Source organism: Aquila chrysaetos, chromosome 25 (genome assembly GCF_900496995.4).
Source record: "Aquila chrysaetos chrysaetos chromosome 25, bAquChr1.4, whole genome shotgun sequence".
NCBI lineage: Eukaryota > Metazoa > Chordata > Aves > Accipitriformes > Accipitridae > Aquila > Aquila chrysaetos.
In genome coordinates, this window is record NC_044028.1 from 17,075,006 (window position 1) to 17,099,617 (window position 24,612).

General features: G+C 53.2%; 1 protein-coding gene across 1 annotated transcript; it reads left to right on the top strand.

The window, feature by feature from the left end:
* The first annotated feature begins 480 nt into the window (after nt 1-480).
* CDIP1 (cell death inducing p53 target 1) lies at nt 481-24,400 on the top strand. The gene is given in 7 exon segments (XM_030002461.1): nt 481-541; nt 20,245-20,346; nt 20,962-21,060; nt 21,513-21,568; nt 21,570-21,660; nt 21,968-22,229; nt 22,846-24,400. Coding segments are annotated over 5 exon segments (606 nt in total). The 5' UTR covers nt 481-541; nt 20,245-20,346; nt 20,962-20,975; the 3' UTR covers nt 22,958-24,400.
* The last annotated feature ends 212 nt before the right edge of the window (nt 24,401-24,612 follow it).

A 24,612-nucleotide genomic window follows, 5' to 3' on the forward strand; every position in this document is an offset into this window, starting at 1 on the left:
GGGCTTCCCCCCGGCCGCACTGCCGGTGGCTTCCAGGAGACCCCTCGTCCTCCCCGACCTGCGCCCCGGCCTCCTGCGGGCGGAGGTGCTGCGGGAGGCCCCGCAGGAGGCCGCCGCCATCGGCCGTGCCGAAGGCCACGTCCACCAGCTCCGCCCACGCTGCCTTCGGCCCCCCCCCAGGGACGCCGCGGGCCGGGGACGCTGGCGGGGGGGAACCTGGGGCCGAGGTCACAGGGGACGTTACGAGGAGACGGCCCCGGGGTTCTGCCGCGGCCCCTTCCCCGGAGCAGCCCGGCGGGGGGCAGCGGGCCCTGGCGCGGCCCGGTTGGGGGGGGGGGCGGTGGGGAAAGCAGCCCGCGGTCCGGCGGGGGCTGCAGGCCCCGGACCCGGCCTAGAGCGGCCCGGCGTGGGCGAGCAGGCCCCGGTGCCCGGCTGGGAGAGCGCGGCCCAGGCCCGCCCCGCCGCGGCACCGCCCGCCGCCCGCCCCGCCCCGCCCCGGAGCCGGCAGGTGCCCGGAGCCGCCGCCGGGAGCCGGGAGCCGGTAGGTGCTTCCCCACGAGGCCGAGGCGGGGGTCGGGCGCAGGGCCCGGGTGGGCCCCGGAGAGCGGCGGGGCCGGGCGAGGGAGGAGGAGGAGAAGGAGGCGGCGGGGAGGGAGGGAGGGAGGCCGGGCGGGGCCGGTGCCCCCCCCCCCAGCCCCGGGCAGGCCGCGGCGGCCTCCTGGCAGCGGGGCGAGCTGGAGGCGAGGGGACGCTGAGCCCGGGGAGGGGAACGCAGGAGAAGCCCAGCACCGTCCGCCGCTGATCAGAAGAAGAAGAAGCGGGTTGAAAATAAATCGCCGGTTAACTCTGTGAGGAAGGACCTCGGTTCTCCAGGCGGAGGGCCAGGTCTCTGTGCTCGGCCGAGGCCGGAGCGTTTGCTGCGGAGCCGGCCGTCCCGGGGAGAAGAGGTGTGGATAGACGGTAATATGGGCCGGGGAGAGAAGGCGGCAGCCCTGGTCTCGGACTGGTCTTTAACGCTGTCTGTAGCGGCCACAAAGTGCCGCAGGGTGCTACTAAAATCTCGCACAGCTTCAGCTTTGTACCGTCGGCAATGGAGGGAAGGGTCGGGACGGGAGGAGCGGGGTGGGTGTGCTGGAGGGCTGGGGCAGCGGGCGCGGGATGAAATTCGATCGGATGGGAAGCGAGGTCGTGTACTTGGGAAAAGACTTTCCACTGTAAGGCGAGCGCTCCGGCCCGACCGAGGTCGTGCCAGCTTGCGGAGAGGACGGCTGGGAGCTGCCAGCAGGGCACAGCAGTGAGAAGAGCAAATATGATCCCTTACCCAGCCAGATCCCCGGGAGAGGAGGGAGCCAGGCCTAGGTCCAAGTGTGTGTGTTTCCAGTCATCCCTGCTCAGGAGAGATGAGCTTGGGCTGGAACTGCCCGTTCAGTGATCAGGAGCGATGAGCCCATTTTAGAGGAGCTGAAAGAAGCTCGGATGTCTTGACGAGCAGGAAGAGAAATTATGATGATGGGGATGATATTGTCCATCAGCACATCGGCAGTGTGAACCCTCTGAAACAAGGAGAGCTCATTCAGCTAACGGGTAGCACAGCACAACAAAGAATACCAATGAATAAATGTTCGCGGGAGGCTGGGAGGTCTTTAACCGTTAGAGTGGTGAGATCTTCGTTCTGCTCCCAAGGGGACTGGAGAGGCAAAAGGGTAGGAGCTATTAAAGCAGGGGGTTGTGGTTGCTGCTAAATGGAGGGAAGGGGCTTGGGACCCCAGGAAGAGCTCCAGGACCGTGCAGGAGAGCGGGAACAGGCAGGCTGGGATGGACGCCGCCATGCCGACGTCCTCTGGATCGTCTGCAGGAGTCACGCTCAAGGTTAAATTTCCCCAAGTTGCTGCAAGCGTAGGTGTGTGCCCCTTGGCCCAAGGTGTCACTGGAAAAGTTGTTCAGAGATGATCTCCTTGCACCAGTGAGAACTGGTGAGGGTACTGGCGGTTGTCACGTTCCAGGCTGAGCGTAAACTATCAGGTGGTAGACTAGGTCAGGCGCAACAATTTTAAGTATAAATGTTTTAAATGATAATTATAGTGGTTTTGGGCTGTATGTAAAGCTTGCTGAGAAACACTTTGTGAATATGCGAGATATCCTCTTGTTTGTTCCCTTTCAAGCAACGTGCTTGAAATGGGGCTTTCATTTCAGCAGGAGCCCTTCTGCTTTCCAGAGTGTGTGACTGGAGTAGGCAGTAGGGGAAACCAGAGTGAGTATTATGTAGCGTGACGTATAACCATAGTATGTCATTCATTCGTTTTTAGGAACTAAACAAACTCAGGTCCATGTGGAAAGCGCAGGCTGAAAATTTGCCTTTCCCAAAGGCTTCTCTGTTGAAATGTATAAATGTTGTAGCAATGTGCATGTGCCCCAGGAAACCCCTGGAAGCGTTTAACGATGTACCTGCTCTGTTCTCCTTAGGTGTAACGCGAGGAAGGAATTCCTGCCTGGACGTAGGGAGGCAACAACTTTAGGAACTGATACGAGGCTGTCTGTTGGTGTGGCTTGAGCACAGATGGGGGATGAGGCTGTAACAAGGGCAGGGTGATGGAGTAATGTCCCCAGATGTTCGCTGAGTGATGCCAAGTGGAGCAAACATGCGTAGTCCTCCCCAGCTGCTATTTGTATGGGTGGTGGGGCTGCGGTGGCTGTGTCTGCTCGGGGCTGGACTCAGGGAGGTGCTGGGGGAGGGGATGTGCATGTTCATATGCTGAGTACTGAAAGAACTTGCCACAGGTGTGACTGGAACAGTTAAGAGAGAGGGAGCTTCTCTTTCAGAACCTAAGCCCTTCTTAAGATGGAAGACTGTGCTAAGTTTCTTGTTGTGTTCCCTCAACAGGTCCTGCACCTGAAATTCAGTTCTGAAATTCAGTTCCACGTGTTTCTGTTCTGACTGGAGCTCTGTCTCTGCTGCTGTTAGGAGGGAGGGTGTCTCCGTCAGCGCCTTGTTTTGGTTTATGAGCATGCTTTTGAAGCTCACTTCCTAATCAGCCATGCTTTCTGTGCGTGGGAAATCATGCAGTGATGCAAAGCACAGCGACTGCCTTCCTTCTGGATGAAGCACAGCTGGCAGATGCACTCTGGGAGCGCAGCTAATGCACTCCTGTAGCTGAAGGACATTCAGCCAGGGGCCAGACTGGAGCCTGTCCGCAACACCCACACTGTGTGTTTCAGGGGGTTTTGGGTCCTTGGCACAGTGTTCTCATCTGCAGAAGTGTTCCTATTGCCAGTGTTACTCACTAACATAGCGAGGGAAGGGATGAAAGTAACTTTATTATGTAGAAGATCATCTTTTTTCCCTTTCAAATGTGAATTTAGCAGATAAATACTTGTGTTTAAAGGATGTGGTTGATGCAGAGATCTTCCAGTATGAGGAGGAGCGGTTTTGGAAGGAGATACACAGACTTCTAGTATCTGCTCTGATCCAAGACCAGTTTTTTGCTTATGGGTAAAGAGAAGTATGAAATTAGGTGTTCTACATCTGTTTGTGGTACCATTGTAAAGCCCTACATTTGATGTCTTACAATTGCTTTGATCAGGAGAGAATATACTAGATTGAAAGAAGCTAAGTTTTTAAAATTCTTTTTAATAGCATTTTTTGTAGGGTCTGCAACGGGGCTGTGCATCACTTTTGCTGGTATTACCATGGCTCTGTATGTGTGCTGAATGAACTGTCAGTAGTGTGATAGTTTTTCTCCATGCAGGCTCACATTTACTCAGCTTTGCCACCAAGCCAAGGAAGAGATTGATGGCTGCCAGGTGAGACAAGGAGGAAATAATATTTGCCTAATACAGAGATTAAACTAATAACGAAGGCAGCAGGACTGAATATACCTTTAAGCTTCTAGACAGGTATGCCAACTTCTCATCAAACTGCGATGAGAAGGTGTTCTCCCAGACTGATGGGTGCAAAGCTGCTGAAAACAGGGAGGACAGGAGAGTTGGAAAACAACAAATAGATGCTGATATGCCTCATGGCTCTTAGCAGCAGTCAATGATGTTCTAAAAGGAAAGATTTTAATTGTACAGTACTCTTCCCTTATCCCCGATACAGTAAAAGTGATGGTTTGTAGTGGGAACTTAAGTTGTTCTGCAAGTTGTTGGAGGTTTTTGGTTGGTTTTGCTTCCAGGACCTGATTTTGCAACTGTTGTGCAGGTGAAGGACTCTAGCCTGAAACCGACTGACTCTCCTGAAGATTTCAGAGCAAGGCACCCGAGCACACAGATGTGTATGTACCTTTTTTTCCTTCAAAAAATACATGATTAGCAAATTCTGCCTTGGGATGTGATACTCACCTTGGTGTTTTCCTGTTGTTCCCAATTGGCACTTGGTATCAGTCTCGCAACTGGAGAGAAGCAATGCAATTTTCATAAGCAGTGTAAGATCTTTGCATGCTCTGCAAAGGACGTATCTCCTTCTCAGATCAAAGGGAACACAATTAGAACAGATGCCATAGGAAACCACAATCCGTATTCTCAACAGTATAAAGTCTCTGAGGCAGGGGGAGCGCAGTTTTTATTTCTGACATGAAATGCTCAGGTAAACTCCTGGCTGCTGTTACAGTTTTGCTTTGGGCTTATTCATTCAGAGCTGCCTTGTGGCCGCAGTCTAAAATTTGTTGTATTTGTGGTGGTGAAAAAGGGCTGTTAGAGAGTCTAGAGAGTACAGCAGGCCTGTGCTGGTCATAGATCTGCATAGGGGATGGAGGTAGGAAGGAAGCTGCTTCATGCTGCACATCTTGTGTGTGAGGCCCCACTTCAGTGCAGCTGTCTTTAATCTGAATTCTCTTAGCAGGCCTGCATTTAGAGTAACAAAATACAAGAAATAACCCCAAAAGATGGCAATGTAATTAACATCTTAGGAATTGTGAAGAACAGCTGCTGGCTGTGTGTGTTCGATGTTGTACCTCTTAGTCTGATGAAACCTGAGATGATCAGAGAATGAAGAAATGAGCTGGGGCTTTCCATGCAAATTAAGTAATATATTTCTCTATTACCTATTGTGATTAGTAAGGTAACTCTGCGTTAGTAATAGTTATGTTTCCTTTACCTCCTTCATATGTAAGAAAATGGAATAATACATAGATTAAGAGAATTTAAGATAAAACATTTGTGCTGAGATAATGGTCCCTCTGCCCTGAACCAGTGTGCTGGTAGACGTTCCCTATTGTGTTTGTCCTCGAACCTTCTTTGATACCCAGTCTCTGCATTTAGAAAGAAAATCTTCTCTACCTTGCCCTAACAGGCTGGTTACCTATTAATGGTTTTGGAAGATGTGTTTTTGGAAGGAGCATCCTAGCTTGAAGTTTACATACTTAATGTTTCATCTTGCATTCCATCTTCCGATCATAAATTCCATCTATCACATCTTACCCTGGTACATGCACATCCCGTGCTCTAGCTATATTTCATCTTTATTTACTCATTGCATTGCGCAGTCGCAGAGAAAAAGAATTTTACTTACAATTTGAACCATGAGAGCCTGTTTGCTTTGGGACAGTTTCCTTGAGTTGTCATTTTGGGAGTTAGTGTCAAGGCTGGGTCTACGTGTGAAGGCATTGTACTTATCCCAGCCAGTGTATCTGGGTGCGTCGTTCCCCTGCCCTGCCTGGCACAGGCGGTGGGAGACTTGGGGACCTGTGCGGGCTGCAGGGAGAGGCTCTTCGATTGCTGCAGAGGAGTAAGTTCGGCTCTCTGAGCTGCCCCCGTGGTTTATACTGGCTCCCTGGAAAAAAAACCAAAAATACAGCCCACTTTCAGACTAGAAGGACTTTCAGATGTGAAAAGAAAAAGCACAGAGGCTCTTGCTGTTGGGCTGCATGTGTAGGCACAGTACACTTCCCACCTCACTCCAGATTTCAGCCAGTATTGTTTTTTTGGGCACCGACGTCCCCAAATGGTATCTGCTGCACGTATCTTTACGAAGGAAGCCCTGACTTATGTCATTTCACAATTGAATCTTTTACTGAGACGAGATGTGGTGGCTGAGGCAGGGTTACACGTGTGCGCAGGTTATCTGCCAGAGTCTGGGGGATGGCAGGCACCGTCAGCCCCCTCCCTGCAGGGATGGATTCCGAGGGTCTTCCCACTTCTTAGCTTTGCATCTTTAATCTGACAGTACCTCACAGTGCAAGGTAAAATGAATTGGAGTGTTTTTTTTCCAAACATGTTTTAAGCACAGTTATTTGATTGAAAAGATACAGCCCTCTCCCTAGTTTGCGAGGGCTTGCTGAGGAATTGTATTAAAAATAAGCCCTCATTGCTCGGAAATCCCTTGTGCTTCCTCCGAGAGCCTCACAGCTGGAGAGCAGGTATAATCTTTTAGATTATGGGTGAGTGAATAAGATTACTGTCCCGGGGAGGATTATTGTAAAATTGATTTCATTTAGGTCACGGAACAAAGATTGTCATGTGGGAAGACTTGAGCAAAACTTAACTGTAGCCTGGCCTTCCTGGGGGCTAGACAGACAGTGCTGAGGCTGGCTGCGAGATGGGAGCACTTGTCTTCTGCTTGGGCATTCGCAGAGAGTCGTAGGAAACCTGTCCAAGCCATGCTTTACCTCACGTCCTTCCACTGTGGGTAAGGGAAACGGCTCTTCACTCTCTGCTAATAGCATCCCTGAAATGGACTGCACTTTCCCTTCTGGAAAGCATTTGTCCAGCCTGTAAGTCTTTGTGATATTGGGATGCTAATGCTGTAGAGGAACAAATAAAGGCAAAGTTCAGGGCATAAATGGGGAGCAGTTTGTGTCCTGGCAGCCGTGCATGGCCAAGTGGGTGTTGCGTCAAGAGGCTGGTGCTGGGAAGCACCACCAACTTTGCCTGATTCAACCAGAGCTAAATTTGCCTCTCAGGAGCAGAGGGAGGGTCGACTGCTTTTTATGGCAGTACCATGTGTTTGCAGAGCTTTTAAAAATAAAGATTGGCTAATAGGTTCTGGATTGACTTGTTCATATCTCCAAGACCCAGAACAGCTGCTCTCCATGTTTTTTCTCCTTCCCTTTTGGGTTGTTTTGTTGTGGTTTTTAATTTTTTTTTCAAGCGGCCATGACTCAGCCCTTCCCTGCTGCTCTCTGAGTTTCCTGGTTTCTGAATAGGCTATTCTTGGGACAGCGATTCCTGACAGATAGGAACAAGGGGAGTGTTGTGTTGTTTTTTGTTGTGTTTTTTTTTTTTTCTCCTCTGGCCTGTCTTAATGCTCTGCTTCCCTCTGATTTTTTCCTTGTTCCTGAATTACTGAATCGTCCTAAATTGTTGGATGCCATCTGGGGTGTGTTCTTGCCCTTGTACCAAAGCAGCCCTCTCAGGCATGATCCAGGCTGTGATCCTTACACAGCACCAGCTTTTCTTTTGCAGCAGGATGGTGGTGGCACTCCTAAGAGCATGGAGGGTTAGACTGGTATAGCTGTCTATTGTAAAGCTTAAACCCCCCTTGTTTTAGCCCCTCTAATTCTAAGGGGCTGTGCTTGGCTCTCCAGTGATGTACCTTGCAAGGGGTAGATCCAGGTGAGGACCACTTCTTCATGCTGTGCCCGTATGACACAGGTGATACAGTGACTCTCATTGCAGAGCTTAGAGGCAGCGCACGCTGGTGCAAGTGGCTAAGCGTGACTTTGGATGCATGCTGCCTCTGTGTGTGCTTTCACAAGTAAGGGGAAAATATGAACTAGAATTTAAAACCAATGAAAAAAGCTTTCTGATTGCTTAATTAATTATTGCCCTCCCCCACAGACAGCAGAGGCTGGAAATCGGAAGGATGCTCTCTCTGAAATGCTTCATGATACAGTTACACAGCTTCTTAACACGGAGGGCTTTTGAATTTCTTCTGAAGTTTATTACTCTGTAGTGCGGGTTCAGGAAAGTCACCTTCCAGTGGTAGGTAGTACACCTCAGGCCAGGCGTGCTGGCCGCCACTCTTGCTATACAAACATGCAGTTGGAAGTGAACGTGGTGTCTAATACTCAACAATCTTTGCTAGGTTTTAGTTTTATTAAGAGCACAGCTCTTTCTGTCAAGACACGGTTGTATGTGAGGGGGAAGTAGCCTGAGCTGTTGTATATTTTGCCTTGAAAATACAGCTGGCTTTTTAAAAAAAACAGAGGCACTCTATGTTTTCTCAAAGTCTGTGGTTACCAAGAGAAATTTCTCAGACAAAAGTACTAGAGGACTCAAAACACAGGGGTAGTGTTCTTCTTTAGCATCCCTCCACGTTTTTGGATATGCTGTATTGTTGTTAAGCCAACCAAGATAAAAGCTTTTCTGTGTGAGGAGGCTTTGAGAACATTCACTGCCAGATTAAATTAGCCTTTCTGAGAATAAATTAGTCGTCATGATGTAGGCAGCCCTCCTCACTGCAGCTGTAAAAGCCACTCATGCTAGTACCCACAGCAGATAAATTAAATGATAGATGTGATATCTGTGTTCAGGGTAGTGCTGTTAACTTGAGATTAAATTTCTGGCTGGTGATGAATGAAAATCAGTCCTTTGAATTTTATTGATTGTTTCTCCAAATAAGTAGCAGGCCACCCTTTTAAGAGACACAAAGGAACCCCTGGGGTTCAGCACAGCAATATTTTGGGAGGAAACCATGGGCCAAAGCCAATGCTGTACCTCTGCTGCGGTGACTCTCCAACCTGGGATGCTTTTGTGGTCCTCAGGGGTCCCAGTCACCCAACGCGTGGCAGAAGGGGAGCGTTGGAGCCTTGTGCTGGAACATGGAGTGGAGGAGAGCAGTCGTGGTGGGATTTCCATGCTGCTGCTGACTCCTTTGGGCTTGTGTTTTTAACTGAGCACTGGATAAATTGCTGCTAGCATGTGCGTGCTGCCCTTTTCTTAAACAGGTGTTCAGTTTGGCTTCCAATTAACTTAGCACCTTTTTCTGCTTTATGGTATATAAGGAAGTGCTCGCAGGAGGTATGGGTGTGTGCTGAAGGCTCAGCTTGCTCTTCCTGCCTGCTTTGCTGTGACCATTCAGCTCCTCCAAAATCTTAACGTAGTCTTTCAGCAAAAGAGTGAAGCTGGGACTAGAGACTGTTTCCATTGCTGTGAAAAATTCAGCTCTTCTCCTGGGCTTCTTGTAGCTCTTCCACAGAGATGTCGTCTGGAACATATTTGCATGTTGGGGATGGAGGTTCCCCCAAAGTTCTTGGCTTCCCGCTACAGGTGGTGTTATTTTAGCCATGCTCAGGCTTTCAGACTCCCTCTTGGGTGCCACAGTTCAGGATGCATTAGCACGGTGGGAGCTCAGTTTTGAGCTGGCTGCTGGGCTATTCTGATGAGAGAGAAAACAGTTCCCAGCTTGTTTAGTGTTGTAGCTATTGGAGCTGCTCTGTCTTCATCAGGCTCAGGAGAGGATTTCAGTCCCGAATTCTCCAGAGCACCTGAGCTATTTACCTGTCCTGAGGGCATCTTGGTATTACATGCTTGAATTCTCACCAGTCTCATCCCCTGCTGTGAGAGCAGTGACCCAGCCTTAGGACTGTTCAAAACCCTCTGACCAGTGATGCTTTTAATTTAACAGTAAAGCAGTGAGGTGTTGCCTTGATAGAGAGGCAGAGAAAGGGTTTAGAAAAGCTTAGAGCAGGGACTCGAGGAGGTGTGTTGCTGCATATTAGGGATGCTTTGAATCCAGCTGTTGTGTCTAGATTTTCAGCGAGGGGTCTTCTGCTTGCTTTGTCTGCAGTTCTCGAGTCGGTGTGGCTCGTATCCAGGTGATGTCCCATACATGCCAAAACTAGGATGGTGCCTGGAGCTGTGGCCTGGAGAGGTATGAGGACATCATCTCTCTTCCTTCACTGTTGTTTTCAAAGCAAAGAGAATACAGCTCTGCGTGCCCGATTGCAGATCTTGCCGAACTTGGCTAGCTGATTTGTATCTTGGTCAATGTTCTTGTCAGATCTGCTTACGTTTAAGTGAGCCAGGCTAACGATGTGGCTTTGTGTGTCTTCGTTATTGTCTCCCCTGGCAGGACTGCTGTGCGTTGCCTCTGAGCAAGCGGTAGTGGCAAATTAGGCTCATGGGGAAGTAGCTTTTGGCGTGATCTGAGGGACAGATACGTAGCAGCTCATTACGTGGCTTTGTTCAGCAGATAGCAACAGAGTTTTGGGGAAGGGGTTACAAAGGGGTTGGCAGGAACTTGGTGCTGCAAGGTGAAACCAAAGTCACGAAATGCTTTGGAGAAAAATGACTTCCCTGGATTGGGAAGTCAGTGCAGACTAGCCAAGTCTAGCTGGAACTGGAGGGAGAAATGGGACCGGCAGGAGCTGCGTGTGACTCAGGGGTGCGTCCCAGTGCTCCCTCTGAGCCACCGCGGTGCTGCTGGAGATGACCCAGCACTGGGCACACTCAGTGGCTGTTGATTAACCCAGGGGGTTTCCCCCTCTGGGAGCTGGGACATTGTCATCTGTCTTCGAGCAGCCCAGATGAGCTGGGCTTGGGAGCAGGGGAGTGCAGGGTACCCTGCTCCTGTCAAACTGCCATGAGACGAGTAAGCCCCACACTAGTGGGACCCTGGGCCACCCCGAGAGAGGTCCTGGTCTGGAAATGGGAAGGTCTGGTCGTGCCATGGGAGCAAGAAGGTGGGTGTGATAATGTGAGTGGCTTCAGCACGGAGGAGGTCCTCCAGTGCACACATTTCTGGATGTGCATGGGTCCTCCTTGTTGGCAGAAGGACTCAGGAGAGATCTCAGACCTTACACACACACTCCTGCTTAACCCCAAACCACTCTTCTTTGCAAAGAGTGAGCCATGGCCTTAAATAAAATTGAGTGACATAGAGCACTTCTCACTACTCCTCAGAAAAAAAAAAAAAGCAAGGTGACACTGTACCTGTTAAATCTAAATGTCAGCAGCTTCTCTGGCGCCAAGGCAGGGGTATCTGTGAGGATAGAAAATGCTAATGTTCTTGGAGGCTGGAGTCGGTCCTATAGCAAGCTGGTGCTATGCCTCGGATAAGAAAACATCAGTACTGTGACACATATTTTGTACATCTCTTGGAAGGAAAATGGATCTGGAATCACCACCAATGTATTCAAAAATATTTCATTGTGTTGCAAAATCTGCAAGGGAATTCTGAATAGGCTCTTGGGCTCTGATTAATTCTGAAACTGAAATGTGGCTACATCTCCACAAAAGTGCTGATCCTCTATGACTCTAATTTCTTCCTCCCTTGGAGCTTACTGTGTTATTTAATGGAAGTCACACATCTAATCAGTTTGATTCAGCGACGATGTAGCTGTACTATTTGACTTTCTCTCAAAAAATTCTATAGCATGAGGGAGTAATGAAAAAATGGAGTGCATAAAAGAATGAAATATTTTTAGTATAGTTTTGGGAAGGAAAACTACAAAATCCTGACTTCTGCTGTGAGACATAGTGGGTAATCATCCTGTATTCATCTTCTCTGTGCGCGAGCTGGGAGGTGCCATTGAAATGGGCAGGCAGCAGACTGTGACAGCAGGAGACACTTTTTTGTGTAGGTAACTGAAGAGCAGAACTTGCCACTGCCGTCTGTGGCAGAGCTCTGCGAGCTGGTGGGCTATAAAGGAGTTAGGGTGGTCCATGGAGAAACTCCAGGCTGCCTAATCTCTGAAACCCTGAGTGTTGGCAGTGGGAGGCACTGACAGGGCGGTCATTCTGCCTTCGCTTGCTTCCTAACTCGTCCTTAAGCATCTGCTATGGGCTGCCATTAAAGGTGAGCTATGGAGCTGTGACTGTCTTTAATGTAAGGAACTGTGGAGCTTCTTCCTGATCTCCTCCGGGACTTCTGCTCGCTGTTAAGCTTCTTGAGCTGGAGGTTTGTTTGTTTGTTTAAATGAACAACTACTCTTGTGGTACAGTTAAGTTTGGTGTTATGTTAAAACACTAGTATTGGAGTACATCTTGGGTTTATTTGCTCTAGATTATTGCAGGTTATGTTATTAACATTATTAACTAGATATCAAATGGATGAGGTAATACAGTATTTATCCTCTCAGGGAAAAAACTAAGTAGGTGCAGAGGACTCCAGGCAACACTTGCTGATATCCGTGGGTGCTTTCCCGTGGATGTTATCAAGCATTAGCTTGGACTGTTTGTGAACTTCAGTGAAAGTCTCACAGAAAAGCTCTCTGGTTCCCCAGAGATTTGGCTTGTGGCACCCTCCTTTTCTCATCTAAGTCTCTCTGGAGCAGATTGCTAAAGTGCAGAGGAACTCAGGTTTGTCTTTAATGTTTCTTTTAAATTGCATCTTTGCATCCTTGAGAACACCTGGCCTATTGTAGTCTCTCTTGTCTCATGAGGCCAGGTCACCAACTGGTAACGTCTGAATAGAAAATACCTCCTGAGTGGGAGGGAGTGTTTCCCAGGGCCAGTAGCAGCCTGCAAGGCAGCCTGGCTGCAGGTTGCTCTGTGCTTGCTCTGTGTTCAGAAAACTGTCTTTTGGGGGTTGTGTTCAGCTGCCCTGGTGGTCCAGAGTGCTCTGTGCACGCCTGAGCCTTCCCTGGTGCCCCTAAGTGTGTAAGGTCTGGGGTTCAGTTTTGAAGTGTAGGGTAATGGCCTCTCCTCGCTGGCAGCTCACAGGCTTCTTTGCAGCCCCTCTTGGCTCTTGTCAGATGTCGCCGCCAGCACGGTGAGCTCTGCAGATGCGTGATGCTTCCTGCAGCTGTGTGCTGCAGCTTGGGAGCCCACGACAGAGAGCAAAGAGCTACCCCAGTTCTTTCTTTTCATTTTGGCTGGTTTTTCTTTAAATGTTCAGGTTAACCAGGTCCTGGCAACGCTGTTTCTGCAGCCCTGGTGTGGAGAGCCAACAAGCGCTTGGTCAGCCCATCTGGAAGCGAATAGCACTGGAGAGAATCCCAGAGGCGGCAGCAGGTCCTGACAAACGCTCCTCCCGCACATAACCCTTTGTGGGTGTTGCAGATAAACCATCCTTGTCTTAAGCAGGAGGATTTTGTGTCCGGTTTTCCTGATAGCCATACAGAGGAGCTGCGCAAAGCAGTAATTTGAATCTCTGGTTGAGGACAGCTGAGCCTGGGCTGCGTCGTGGAGATTATCTGATTGTGCTTTGTATTTAATGCCCTGAGAAATCTTGCTTTGGACACAGCACCTGGCTTCCAGTGAGGATCCTGCTCTTAGCTGATTTGCCTATTGGGTGACGGTGGCACACAGAAGGTCAAATGACATGTCTGAGTCCCAAGGTAAATGACTGCAACGGGGATGCTCCTCCAGAAATTCACATACTGTAGAGTGGAGTGGGGAGCTTTGGCCGTCTGACGTAGCTGGATTGAATGGTGAATAACCTTGTCCTCCAGCAGTCCTTAATTTTAAAGGACTGCTTCTGTCCTCCTTTGCCAGCAGAGCTCTCTGTTCCCGCACTGAAGGAAGAGCCTGACCCTCCTGAAAGTAGCAGTTTTCTGCAGCTGAAATCTAACTGCAGAAGTGTGGGAGAAATCTGCCGTTCTGCGAGCAGCCTGGCTGTTTCTGCATGGTGGGTTTGCACTCCCTGGCAGCAGTGCTGGAGGCACAAGGGCTTGCGCTTTGGGAAACGCAGCTGAGTCGCTCAGAAAAAGAACAGACCTTTCCGTTAGTCCTTAACTTGGGTTTCCATCTGCGCCTTGCGCGAGTGTGTTGTAGGCATGCGCCCTCTTGCTGTCTTGCCCAGGACCAGGATGATGAGCTGAGGAGGTGCTGCTGGGGTTAACAGCGGGGTAAAGGAGGGGGTACAGGCCACCTGGTCAAGGATTGCCAGGGCATCCTCTTTCTAAAGGAGGCTGGAGCACTGTCATCTGTTTATTCCTTCCCTCCTGGCTCTGGGGAGATGGTGTGCAGGCTGGAGGCAGAAAATGCGCATGGGAAGAGGCAAGGCTGAGGGGGAAGTTTGGCTCGCTCACAGCGAAAACATCTCTTCTTTTTGTTCCGCGTAAAAACCAGGCAGAAGTAACCACTGATACTGCTTTTTCAGCAGGGATTTTTGCCATCTTTCCTTTCAAGGTAAGAGCTGTCTGCTGTGGATTGCGCGTGGTGCTTTCAGGAGCGGTGGGAGTTGAGCCACATCCCTGCAAGCTGTGTGCAAGCGTGCGAGCGGGCATGCGTGTGGAGGGGGCAGCGTCCCTGACTTGCTCTGTGGCACAGGTATAACACAGAGAACACGCTGCAGAGCAGGTCCAGGCTGGCTTTGGAGATGCTGCTCAGAAATGCCGTTGTGGAGGAAGGCAATTGTGATTGCCACAGTCAGGGTATGGCTCTTTCCACCTCTCATCCGACACTGCTTGGTTCAGTCTCTTCTTGGTACCCCTAAAGGCCTTTTAAAGGGTAACAGGCTTTTGGTCAAATGACATTTTGTCAGCATCTGATCTGTCTTTTGTGCTCATACCTCACATATTTGTCTGCCTTCCTAGCCTCAGTATTTCCCTGTTTCTAGAGCAGGTAGAAGCCTGGGGCACACAGGTAGTTTTCTTGGGGCCAGGAAAGCTGGGGTGGTGTTGGCCACAATGCTGTTCCTTTTTTAAAAAGAAAGAAGCTGGCCTCAGTGAGGGAGCCCAACTTCTTTGGAGCTCTTGACTTTGCTTTTAAAGATGTATTTACAAAAGCCTGGAAGCTGAAATTTGCGTCTGTTTGATGTGCGATGAAGCAAAGTGGTCATATCCTTTTCTCTTACTTATTCATTTAATTTTAGTGTGTTTTTTCCTTTTCTAAATATCGGAAGTTATTTTTTGTGGAGGAAGAGCTCCAAAAATGTGCAGTAGCAGCTTTTGAAGTGTCAACATCACTGAACGTGGCTGAGTATGAACAAATGCTGCTTCCTGTCTCAGTGGCCAGAGCCACTGCTCGCATAGGTAAAACAAAGCTGTGGGTCTCCAGTTATCAAATGCAGGAGGAGCAAGGACGACGCAGACCATGTTTCTGCTCGTGGGAGTGGATCTCAGCTGCGCTGTGAGGCTGACTCAGAGCTGCACGGGGCCAGGGCTGCACCATCAGGGTTTGCATGTGAGTTAGACTTGTCAGCGATCTGGTCTGTCCTTCTCAGATTTGTCTCACCCTTGGTGATTTCATCCGGGAGGAAGCAGCCTGAAGCGCACATGGCTGCTGTCTGGGAAAAATGGCGTTAACAGACCAAATCTTCGGGTCTCCAAGCAGTGCAGAAACCATCTGTGACTGTCCTCTTTGTGGAATTATCTATTTTATGGTGTGTTAGCATATTTTCAGCTAGGACCTGTTCTGGTGGTGCAGTGTTCCATGGTCCCGCTGCATGCCATGGTTCAGTTGTTTTTGACAAGTGGTGCCCACTATACCTGTTTGGAGAGCAGGTCGGGTGGGCAGACCTTTCCTCTTGCCATGTTTGAATCCCAAACTCTTTCTGCAGTGATCCCGTGTGATGTAGCAGAGGGAAATAACAGCCAGCGGGTAACACTGGACCCTAACACATCAGCTCCTCTCATCGCTGCTGTAAGCAGCTGGGAGAGCTTTGTGGTCACCAGTTTTGGATGTGTCAGTAATGGGAACTGCAGGCTTTGGGATATCAATCCCTAATTAACTAGAGCCGGGGTTGCTGAGCACAGGAAGGAGGCAGATTAGAAAGCCTTGTGTTCCTGCACGCAGGGCTGCCTGCTGCCCCACCGGCTCTTTGGCTGTGCTCACTGCTGTAGGGAAACCTTTCGGGGCTGGGAGTTACGCCCTGATCTGTGGGGGATCTAGAGACCTGTTGCCACGTGTTTGTTCCCCTCCTCACCGAGAAGCTGCCTGGAATGAGACCCTGGGTTGACGAGGAAGCACAAAGCCAGCCGTAGGGAAGGATGCACGGATCAAAGCCATAGCCAGGGCGGGCCAAGCCCTTTCTGCCTTTGGGGCTGTGATGGAGTCGTGCTGTCCTGGTTGTGTCTGTCACGCTGCTGTGCCCGAGCAGGGCTAATAGGAGCGGTGGGAATCTGGATATTTTCTCTTTTGTTTTCTTTAGCAAATCTCCAGCCTAGCCTGCACGTAGGCTCCCATGCAGCTGTGGTTTAGTCCCTTGTGTCCACACTGAATCCAAGCTACCCATAAAGGCCACAAGCCTTGAGACGGTGGGGGAGGACGAGGGCTGGCCAGGTGTGCCTGTGCAGTCCTGCGGCAGTGCCACAGGGCAGGTGAAGCTTGCTGGAGCAGCGAGACCAGCCACAGCTTGCTGTCCCATCCATATTGCAGCAGCACGCGCCGGAGAGCGTGCCAGCATGGGCGATGGTTGCCGTTGCCACAGCCAAGCACGGCTTCAGGTCGCCAATCTAGACTTGAGGGAGATAACGGGCTTGCACTGAAAACACAGTGCAGAATTATCCCGCCAGAGCTTGGTGTGTTCAGCCTAGCAAAACGAAGTCTGAGTCAGGGTATGATGGCTGTTTGCAGCAAGCAGGGAGTGGAGGAAAGCTGTTCAGGCTCAAGACTGGCTACAAATAAAGTAGAAACTGTAAGGCTGTCGGAGCAGTGGGGGCCTGGAACAGGCTTCCCAAGGGAATAGCAGGAGCAGGATGGCCAACACACCACTGGCATGTGAAGGGATGTTTTGGGGTATTGTTCCCAGAGAGGGAAAGAGGGATGGGCTGATCTAGCGGGTCCCCTCTGTCCTTTGATCCTTGTTCTGCTTCGTTTGTCACACTGCCAGCCCATGGGGGCCCTTTGCTTATCTCCTGTGTTTAACAGGAACAGTGTTTGCAATGAGGGCATGGTAGGTTCATCTTCTGTAGCTAGTTTAAAGTAGAGGAGCCAGTAAAAGCTGTTCTTCCCGTTGAGAACAACTAATCTGCATTTTTAGCTGGAAGTAGTGTCTCCTCTGTTCATCCTTTTACTGGTAACCAATTCCTTTTGAGTCTTAGGATCTTGCGATGGGTCCTTGCTCCCAAAGGACCTGCACTAGACATTGGTGACTCCATCAGATCTTGAACTTAAGCCAGGTAAACTTGGCCGAATTATTTGTAAAGCTTTTATTTTCCCCCCAGGTGTTCAGCTGGTCTATAAGCGTGGTTATTCCAGTAAGCTCTAGCATGGATGCAATTTCTGCAGTCTTTGGGAACGTTTCTTCCCATGTGAGAACAGCTAGTTTTGTGTAAGCTGTTCTCATGACACAGAAATGCACTGGTGGTTCGGCTTTAATAAACCAGCACGGTTAACGTGGGACAGCTTTGTCGTGTGCTGGCAGAATGGCTTGTCATGCTGGCATGGATGGCTGGAGATTCTGGGGCAAAGTGCAGCCTGCCAGGGGCATCCTCCCTGAGAAGGGCGCACCAGGCTCTGCTGTGAGCTCACACCGGACTCCAAGTCTGTCTCTCTGTGGCGGTGCCGTGGGCAGGAGAAGTCTTGTTTCTCTTTTGCAAGACAGAGGGAACAAGGTAAGTCAGCTTTACTGAAAGCTAGTGGGTAAAACCAGAAATTACCAGCATCAAGAGTCCTTGCTATGTGTTTGTGGGGATCATGTTTTGATGCAAAATACTGCTGTGATTTTGTTTAGCGGCTGGATCTTCCCAGCTCACCTCCCTGTGCGCAGATGCCATCAACCTGCTTCGGCCCAGAAGGGCTCTCCTGGCAGGGCACGCTCCAGGCTCCCCTCTCTCCTGTGGCGGGTGGGTGCTGCTCAAGGAAACTCTGCCTCTTTGCAGGGGTGCTGCGAGGTAGCTCCTGAGAGCAAGGTTGCCTCTCTGTGCTGCCATGAGCATACGAGGGGGAGGATCTGCGTTGCTGTGCTTTGGCTGCGTTGCTTTTGAGAGGGAATACTGCAGGGTCGTCCATGCCAGGGTGGTGAGTGATGTTCTGGGGTAGCTCCCATCCAGCGCTGACCCAGCACGGAGGGGAAGCCATACGCCCTCCACCTCCCCGCGGAGCTCTCTGGAGGAAATGGGCTGGGGCGGGTTTGGTGCTTCTCACATTAAGATAAAAGAAAGTACAGGAGAAACAGCTTCTAAGAGGCTTAAAAGCAACAGGCTTTCTTTTCCTCCTGGGAAGGGCATGCAGCCAACATCTCGCTCTTTACAGATCTCTCTTAATAAGCAGAATATTGCATTAAGAGTGACTGAGTCTGCCAAGTAAGAGCAGAACAGCTCTGCAGCCCCTGCAGCTTCCTTCATTCCAGTGCACGCATGGCTTTGAGATCCACTGGCCATCACCCACATGGCTGCCTTTTCCTGCTGGTGAAGGTGGCAGGATTAATTGCTGGCTCAGTCTGGGGCTGTTGCTTCATCTGATGGGTGTTTCTGGAGCGGCTGGTGGAGCACGTGGGTGGGATTGTCTCTTGGTCTCCTTGTCTCCTGAGTTTTCTCGCCAGCTGCTTTGATGACGGGGGGAGTAAGGCTGGGGAGTGTTGAAAGATGTTGCATTATGGGAAGGCAGCATCTGAGCGGTAATGGGAGATCTGTTACGTTAGAAAAGTCGTGGGCTCGGCTGGCCTGCGAGGGCAAGGAAAGCTCCCCAGCAGGCTGGTGTCCCCACGTATGGATGTGGGGATGCTCCGGTTGGGCTGGGCTCATCCAGGAGCCCTGCAGGCATGGGGACAGGAAGGTCTGAGGCTCCTGGGGGTGCTCAGGGTGGGTTGGTTGGCTACTTCCAGAAGAATAAGTCCTCCTTTTCTTTACATCCCCAGTGAAGCTAAAAAGAGCACGGCCCAATTTGTAGCTTTGTAGGTCACTGAAGGAGAAGGAGGGCTCTGCCGTGCGCTGCACTTCGGGTGCTTTCCTCCACCTGGAAGCGCTCTGTGCCGTGGCAGCTCTGCTGTATCCACTGCCCGGGCCAGCTCTCCTTCCCCTGGCTCTTAAGGAAGAAATTGGAGAGAAAAGCGGGAGGAAGATGACCCCCAGCTGCCCTGGTATTACACTTTGAAGCTGTGTGTCTGCAACACACCACTTCAGACCTCTGGGGAGAAATAGTAAATACAGACATCCTGGGGAGACCCTATGCCTGTCAGGGCTTTACTTAGCTCCTGGGGGGGTCTGCACGCTCCTCTGCGATCAGCAACAGGTAATGGTGCTCCTCCACAATCAGCAATGGGTAATGGTGCTCCTCCGCAGAATTGTGACCTGATTAGATTTCCTGCCACCTTGCAGGAGGCTGCTTGGAGGCAGGGAGCGTGAGCTAGAAAAACAGGAGTGGAATAAAGTGAAGCCAAGCAGGTCAGGGAGGGATGGGTCTTCCTTCCTGTGCTTGCTGAGGCTTTGGCTTCGCTCGACCCAGCAGCTGCAGATGGAGGTGGCTGTGCCCCACAGGCACCTCTCCGGGCACACCTGCAATGCAGGCAGGGCTGGGGCAGCGCTCGCTGCCTGGCCCGGTGCTCGTGGAGGCTCGTGCCGTGCCGTGGAGGTTGGCGTGTCCCAGGCGGCTTGCCCAGCACGTGGCGTTGGTGCCGGGGCCGGAGGGACCCTTGCTGCCTCTTCCTCCCTAAGCGGCGACCCCAGCGGGGTGCTGCCCATCTCAGCCCCACTCCGGCACCCCTCGGCCCCGAGCTCTCTGGGGCCGAGCAGGCGGTTTGTGCCTCGCCAGGGCTGCCGGGCAGCCTTGCCGGTCACGCCTCGGAGTGGGGTAATGTGGCAGCAGTGCCTGCTTTGGCCATCTCTTGGGGTACGGAGCTGCCCTGGTTGTGCCCATGGTATTTTTGCAGGCTGGTGGTAGCCTGGGTGTGTTTTTCCTCCTCAGTCGGGAGCTGCTGGAGCAGGACCTGTGGGACTGGCTGAGACAGCACCGTCCTCGCAGCATGCTGGCCTGCCTCGAGGAGAGCAGGAAAGCAAGGGCAGCGGGCCAAGCAGGGTCACATTTGCTCCTGGCCCATGGGGACGAAGGATGGGGGTTTCAGGTAGCTGCTCTGACCGCAAGGGGAGCTCCTAGCACTGCTCCCCGGGCACTGACAGCAGTGTCACCGTGTCCCATGCCTGATGGCAGCCTTCCCAAGCGCTGAGTGAACAGCCTTTCATTTGTGTTTCCCAATTTAGTCACGTCCTGCCAGATATAGCTGAGCCAGAGTAAACAGGGAAATCAGGTTTCTTGATGTTGTTGCACTCCCTTGGAGTTCAGAGTGTGTTGGTGGGGCTTTTCCATGTGTCGAAGACACATAGCCTCGTGCCTGCCATCGAGGGGGCACATGTGTGGAGATTCCTACCCAGAGCCACTCTCCCCATGTCTGCACCAGGGAGAGGAGGGGGTTTTGGCAAGGCAGCGCTGTAGCAGTGTCTCCTCTCCATATCTGTAACTCACTTGCTGTCTCCTTTCACGCAGATTCAGTAGGATAAGCTGGCTTCGAAACTACGCTGCTCAGAAGAATTGTTTTTCTCAGCTCTGTCGAGGCCTCTGAGTTCCTTGCTACAAGGAAGAGGACAGGTAAATTTTACTCCATGTAAAATAATGTCTCCAGCTGTTAAAGATGGTCTTACCTTAACTCACTCACTCGATGAGAGTATTTAGAGATGCTCTCTGTGGGTTTGCACCCTCCACTTCAGAGATTGTGCTTCAGGCTCAGGGTGTCCTGCCACCTCCTCGGGGCGCAGCATTGCCTGTTACTCTGCTGGGTGGAGTTGGGTGGCTGTGGGCAAGGTGGGCAGCTCTTCCCCATCTTTGGTACCGTAACGCTGCAGCCGAGGTGCTTCGCAGAGCAGCTTCTAGCCCAGTACTGCCCTGGCATGCGGGCCACGCAGCCGAGAGTGGCACCGGTGAGCTGCAGTTCACCACGTGTGGGCGTTACAGGGGAAGCCCTGCGGAGCCAGGGGGAAGATGTTACACCTTGGATTCACTGCCTGGGTTGAAGCCTGTCCAGCTTTGGGGCTGCGGCCTTGTTTCTGCCCATGGTGGGGGGAGCTGAGGCCAGTGCAGCGGTGGCAGCAGCCCCGGACCCCTCCGTTACCTGCCACCTCCTTCCCCAAGCACCGTGCAGCTCCGGGCGAGTGCTCGTGTGCAGCTAAAGGCTAGTATCTCTTCTGAAGGCTTCTGTCCTTGCAGGGCCACTCTGAGCCATGTCCAACGACCCTCCGCCACCCTACCCGGGAGGCCCCTCGGCACCACTGATAGAAGAGAAGCACGGTCCACCCCCTGCAACAGGTACTGGGGGGTGGTCCCAGCTGCACGGGGTGTTGGGGTGACATTGCTGAGCGGGCAGGAGCCAAGCAAGTGTGGTTTCCCTGGGAGCGGCCTGGCCATGGCCTCTCCTCACAGCTCTGCCCCGCGGTGTGCAGCGTGCTGGGGAGGGTGGTGTGATGCCGGCCTCCATCTGTCACCGTATCACCCTCCGGGGAGTCAGGAGGTCCTGGGGCAGTGACAAGAGCAGAAAGCATTCCCCACTCAAAGCCTGGCTCTGCTCGCTGCTGTGGGTAACGTGGGCTGAATTTGGGCTTCTTGTGGCCCGGAGGATGAGTCTTGGGGGTGTGCCCCCCCCCCCAGTTGTGCCGCCCTTCCCTGCTGGGGCCAACCCCCAGACCACTCAGCCAAGCCACCGTCTCCCCACCGTCTCTGCTGCCTCCTGCCCTGGCTGCTGACTCTGTGTTTCCTTTCAGATGGCGTCGCCCCCGTGGTGGGACAGCCCCAGGGGGTTCCCATCCCCCCTCCTGAATTTCCCCCCCCCCCCATATAAGCCACCCTCGCAGCCAGGGTTCGTGCCCCCCCACATGCCTATGGACAGCTCTGGGCCCTACGTGCCACCTGGTGAGTACTGCGAGGGGCTGGGTGAAGCAGGGGGTGGTGATGGGCAAGGACCCCCCCCCCAGGAACCACATGGTGCCTGGGGGAGTTGGGTGGGGGACGCAATGGGGGGGTTGGGGCTGCCATTTGGGGGTTGCAGCAAGGCTGCTCGGGGGGGTAGGGGGGGACAGCGCCTGCAGAAGGGTTGGCCCCAAGTCCATACCCCAGGTGGTGGTGTGGCAGCAAGGTGGGCCCCCCACCCGCAGTGAGGATCTGGCCTCTCCTGCCACATAGAAGACGTTCACCTGTGCATGTTTCTCATTCCCAGCAGGTTACTACCCCCCTCCAGGCCCTCAGCCCACCATGGGCTACTACCCTGCCCCGGGACACTATCCCTCTCCCGGTGGCCACACGGCGACGGTGCTTGTCCCGTCAGGGGCTGCCACCACGGTGACGGTGCTGCAGGGAGAGATCTTCCAGGGTGCCCCCGTGCAGACGGTGTGTCCCCACTGCCAGCAAGCCATCACCACCAAGATCACCTATGAGATTGGGCTCATGAGCTTCCTTCTTGGCTTCTTCTGCTGCTTCGTGGGGTAGGTGCTGCAAGCAGAGCTGGTGGCCTTGGCCAAGCTGTTGGGCATGGCGGGGGCCTCGGCAGGGAGGTGTTATTGGGGCAGCAGCTGGGTTCCTGGGCTGACAGTGCCTGGAGACCCAGGCTTCTGCCAGGGGAGGGGAAGGCGGCACCTCCAAAGGCCTGGTGTAGAACCTGGCGTCAGAGCAGGAGCTGTCCATCCCCTGCCCAGAACCTACGGCGCTGCAGAGAGCCACGGTCTCTCCTCACAAGGGCTGACAGCGACGGGGGCTGTGGGAGGAGATGGGGCACTTGTCCCAGACCCCCGCCCCAGTGGTGGAGGTAGGTCAGGCCTCAGTGCCTGCGTGCATCTCACCAGGCTCGCCCTTCCCTCTGCGAGGTGTGTGACTGCTCACTAACGCAGCTCTTGCCCTTCTAGCAGTGGCAGCAGCGCATCCCAAGGGGCGAGGGCTTTGTGCTGCTCTTCGCAGCAGCAGCAGGGGGTCAGGGTTGGCTCCCAGGGGCAAGTACTCACCTCTCTTGCCCATACCCCAGAGTGAACCCCACACATGCCCCCCCCCGCCCCGGCTGCCTCAGGGGTGCCCAAGCTCACCACGCTGTGTCTTCCTGTGCTCCAGGTGTGATCTCTGCTGCTGCCTGATCCCCTGCCTGTTTGATGACTTCAAGGATGTGACACACACGTGTCCCAACTGCAAGGCCTATATCTACACGTACAAGCGCATGTGCTAACAGCACCCCGGGAGCCTGAGCCGCTGGAATGATACCGGCCCCTCTCCCGTTGCCGTCCTAGTCTATGCGTGTGCAACACTCCTTTGCTTAACCCTCCGGTGGCGTGTATGTGTGTATCCCCGGCTCCCTCCCGCTCAGAGCTGCGACCACCTTCCCCAAGCTCCAGTCCTCGCTGTGAACGGTTGGACTGGCGATGCTGGCACGGGTGCACAGGGGAGGTTGGCCCAGGGCCCAGATGCTGTGGCGGGGGTGGGGGGACCGCCCTGCAGCACACAGGAGTGGAGGGGAAGGGGGGGGGTATTGCTCTGCACCCCCTTACACTCCAGGATGCTAGCGAGGCCCCTCATGCCTGGAGCAACCTGGGGAAGGGCAGCAGGTGCTGGAGACGCCCACCCCTCAGTCCCCCGCGGCTCAGGGGGCACCTGGCTGCAGGGATGCGCTGCCGTGACAGGGAGCTGCTGCAGGCAGGGGGGCACCTGCTGCCCAGGAGGGGAAGGGGGGGACCCGAGCAGCCCACAGCGCACACGGGAGGCAGCACAGCTGTTGTGGCACTTTTAGGAAGGGACCCAGTGGCAAGGAGAGAGGGTAGTGCCACACGTGCCAGGCTTCAGCGTGGTTCGTGGCCCTTTCCAGCCACGTCAGCGTGCAGCCCATAGGCAAAGCCCCTTCCCGAGGAGAGGCGGGCAGAGCTGCCTTCGAGGCGTGGCGGGAGGGGAGGGGGACCGGCAGCAGCACTGCACCCTTGATCAGCACCTCCGTCCTGCCAGAGCAGCTGCCAGCACCTGGTGGCCTCGGCTGCTCCAGCTGCATGCGCCTCCCCCCGGCCCCTGCTGTGGCTCTTTTGGGGAAGAAAAACCCCTGGCAGTTCCTTGCCCACCTGGCAAACCGTTAGCGAAAAATGCATCCAGCATGTCGCTATCTGCCCTGGCACTGTAGATTAGATTAGAAGAGTTTGTACCAGGCCGCAGCTGGCTCGCAGCTCTGGAGCAGACCCATGCCCGCCCACTGCAGAGCCACGTCCTGAGCCCGGCAGGGTCTGTGGGCACGCACCCTGCAGCACCTCTCCTGCCACCACCACAGCTGCACCCTGTCGGCTTCTTTGTTGCATGTGGGTGTAGGGGTTTATTTTTAGCTCACTTGATATGGGGCAGAAGGAATGGGGCAAGCAGGCAGCGACAGGAGCTGCCAGCAGCACTCAGACGGACAAGGGCAAGAGGACCTGGGAGCCGTTTTCAGCCCCTCTGTGGCTGCTCCTCCTCCTCCCACTGGCCCCAGCCCCTGCAGCCAGGGCAGCTGGAGCATGCAGCCCCCAGAGCGAAGCAGGGGGTCTCTCAGTACACAGGTCTGCAAACAGCCTGGCCTGCACAGGCAGCTGCTGTTTGCTCAGAGGTGGAACTGTGGCACTAATCAGTGTTTTTATGTAAATAAATAACAGACCCTGAACTCTGTGTACATCTTTTCTCCTCCCCCGCTCCAAACCCACAGCAGATCTACCCGCAGGGGAGCTGAGGATGAGGAGGGATGGCATGGGAGGGCAGGGCACAGCACTGCCAAGCACTGGAGGAAGATCAACAGCTTCCGTACCCCGGCCCACGGCAGCAGAGGCACCCCGGGGTTAAGAGGAGCTTTCCCTGCTCTAGCACTCAGACAGCCCC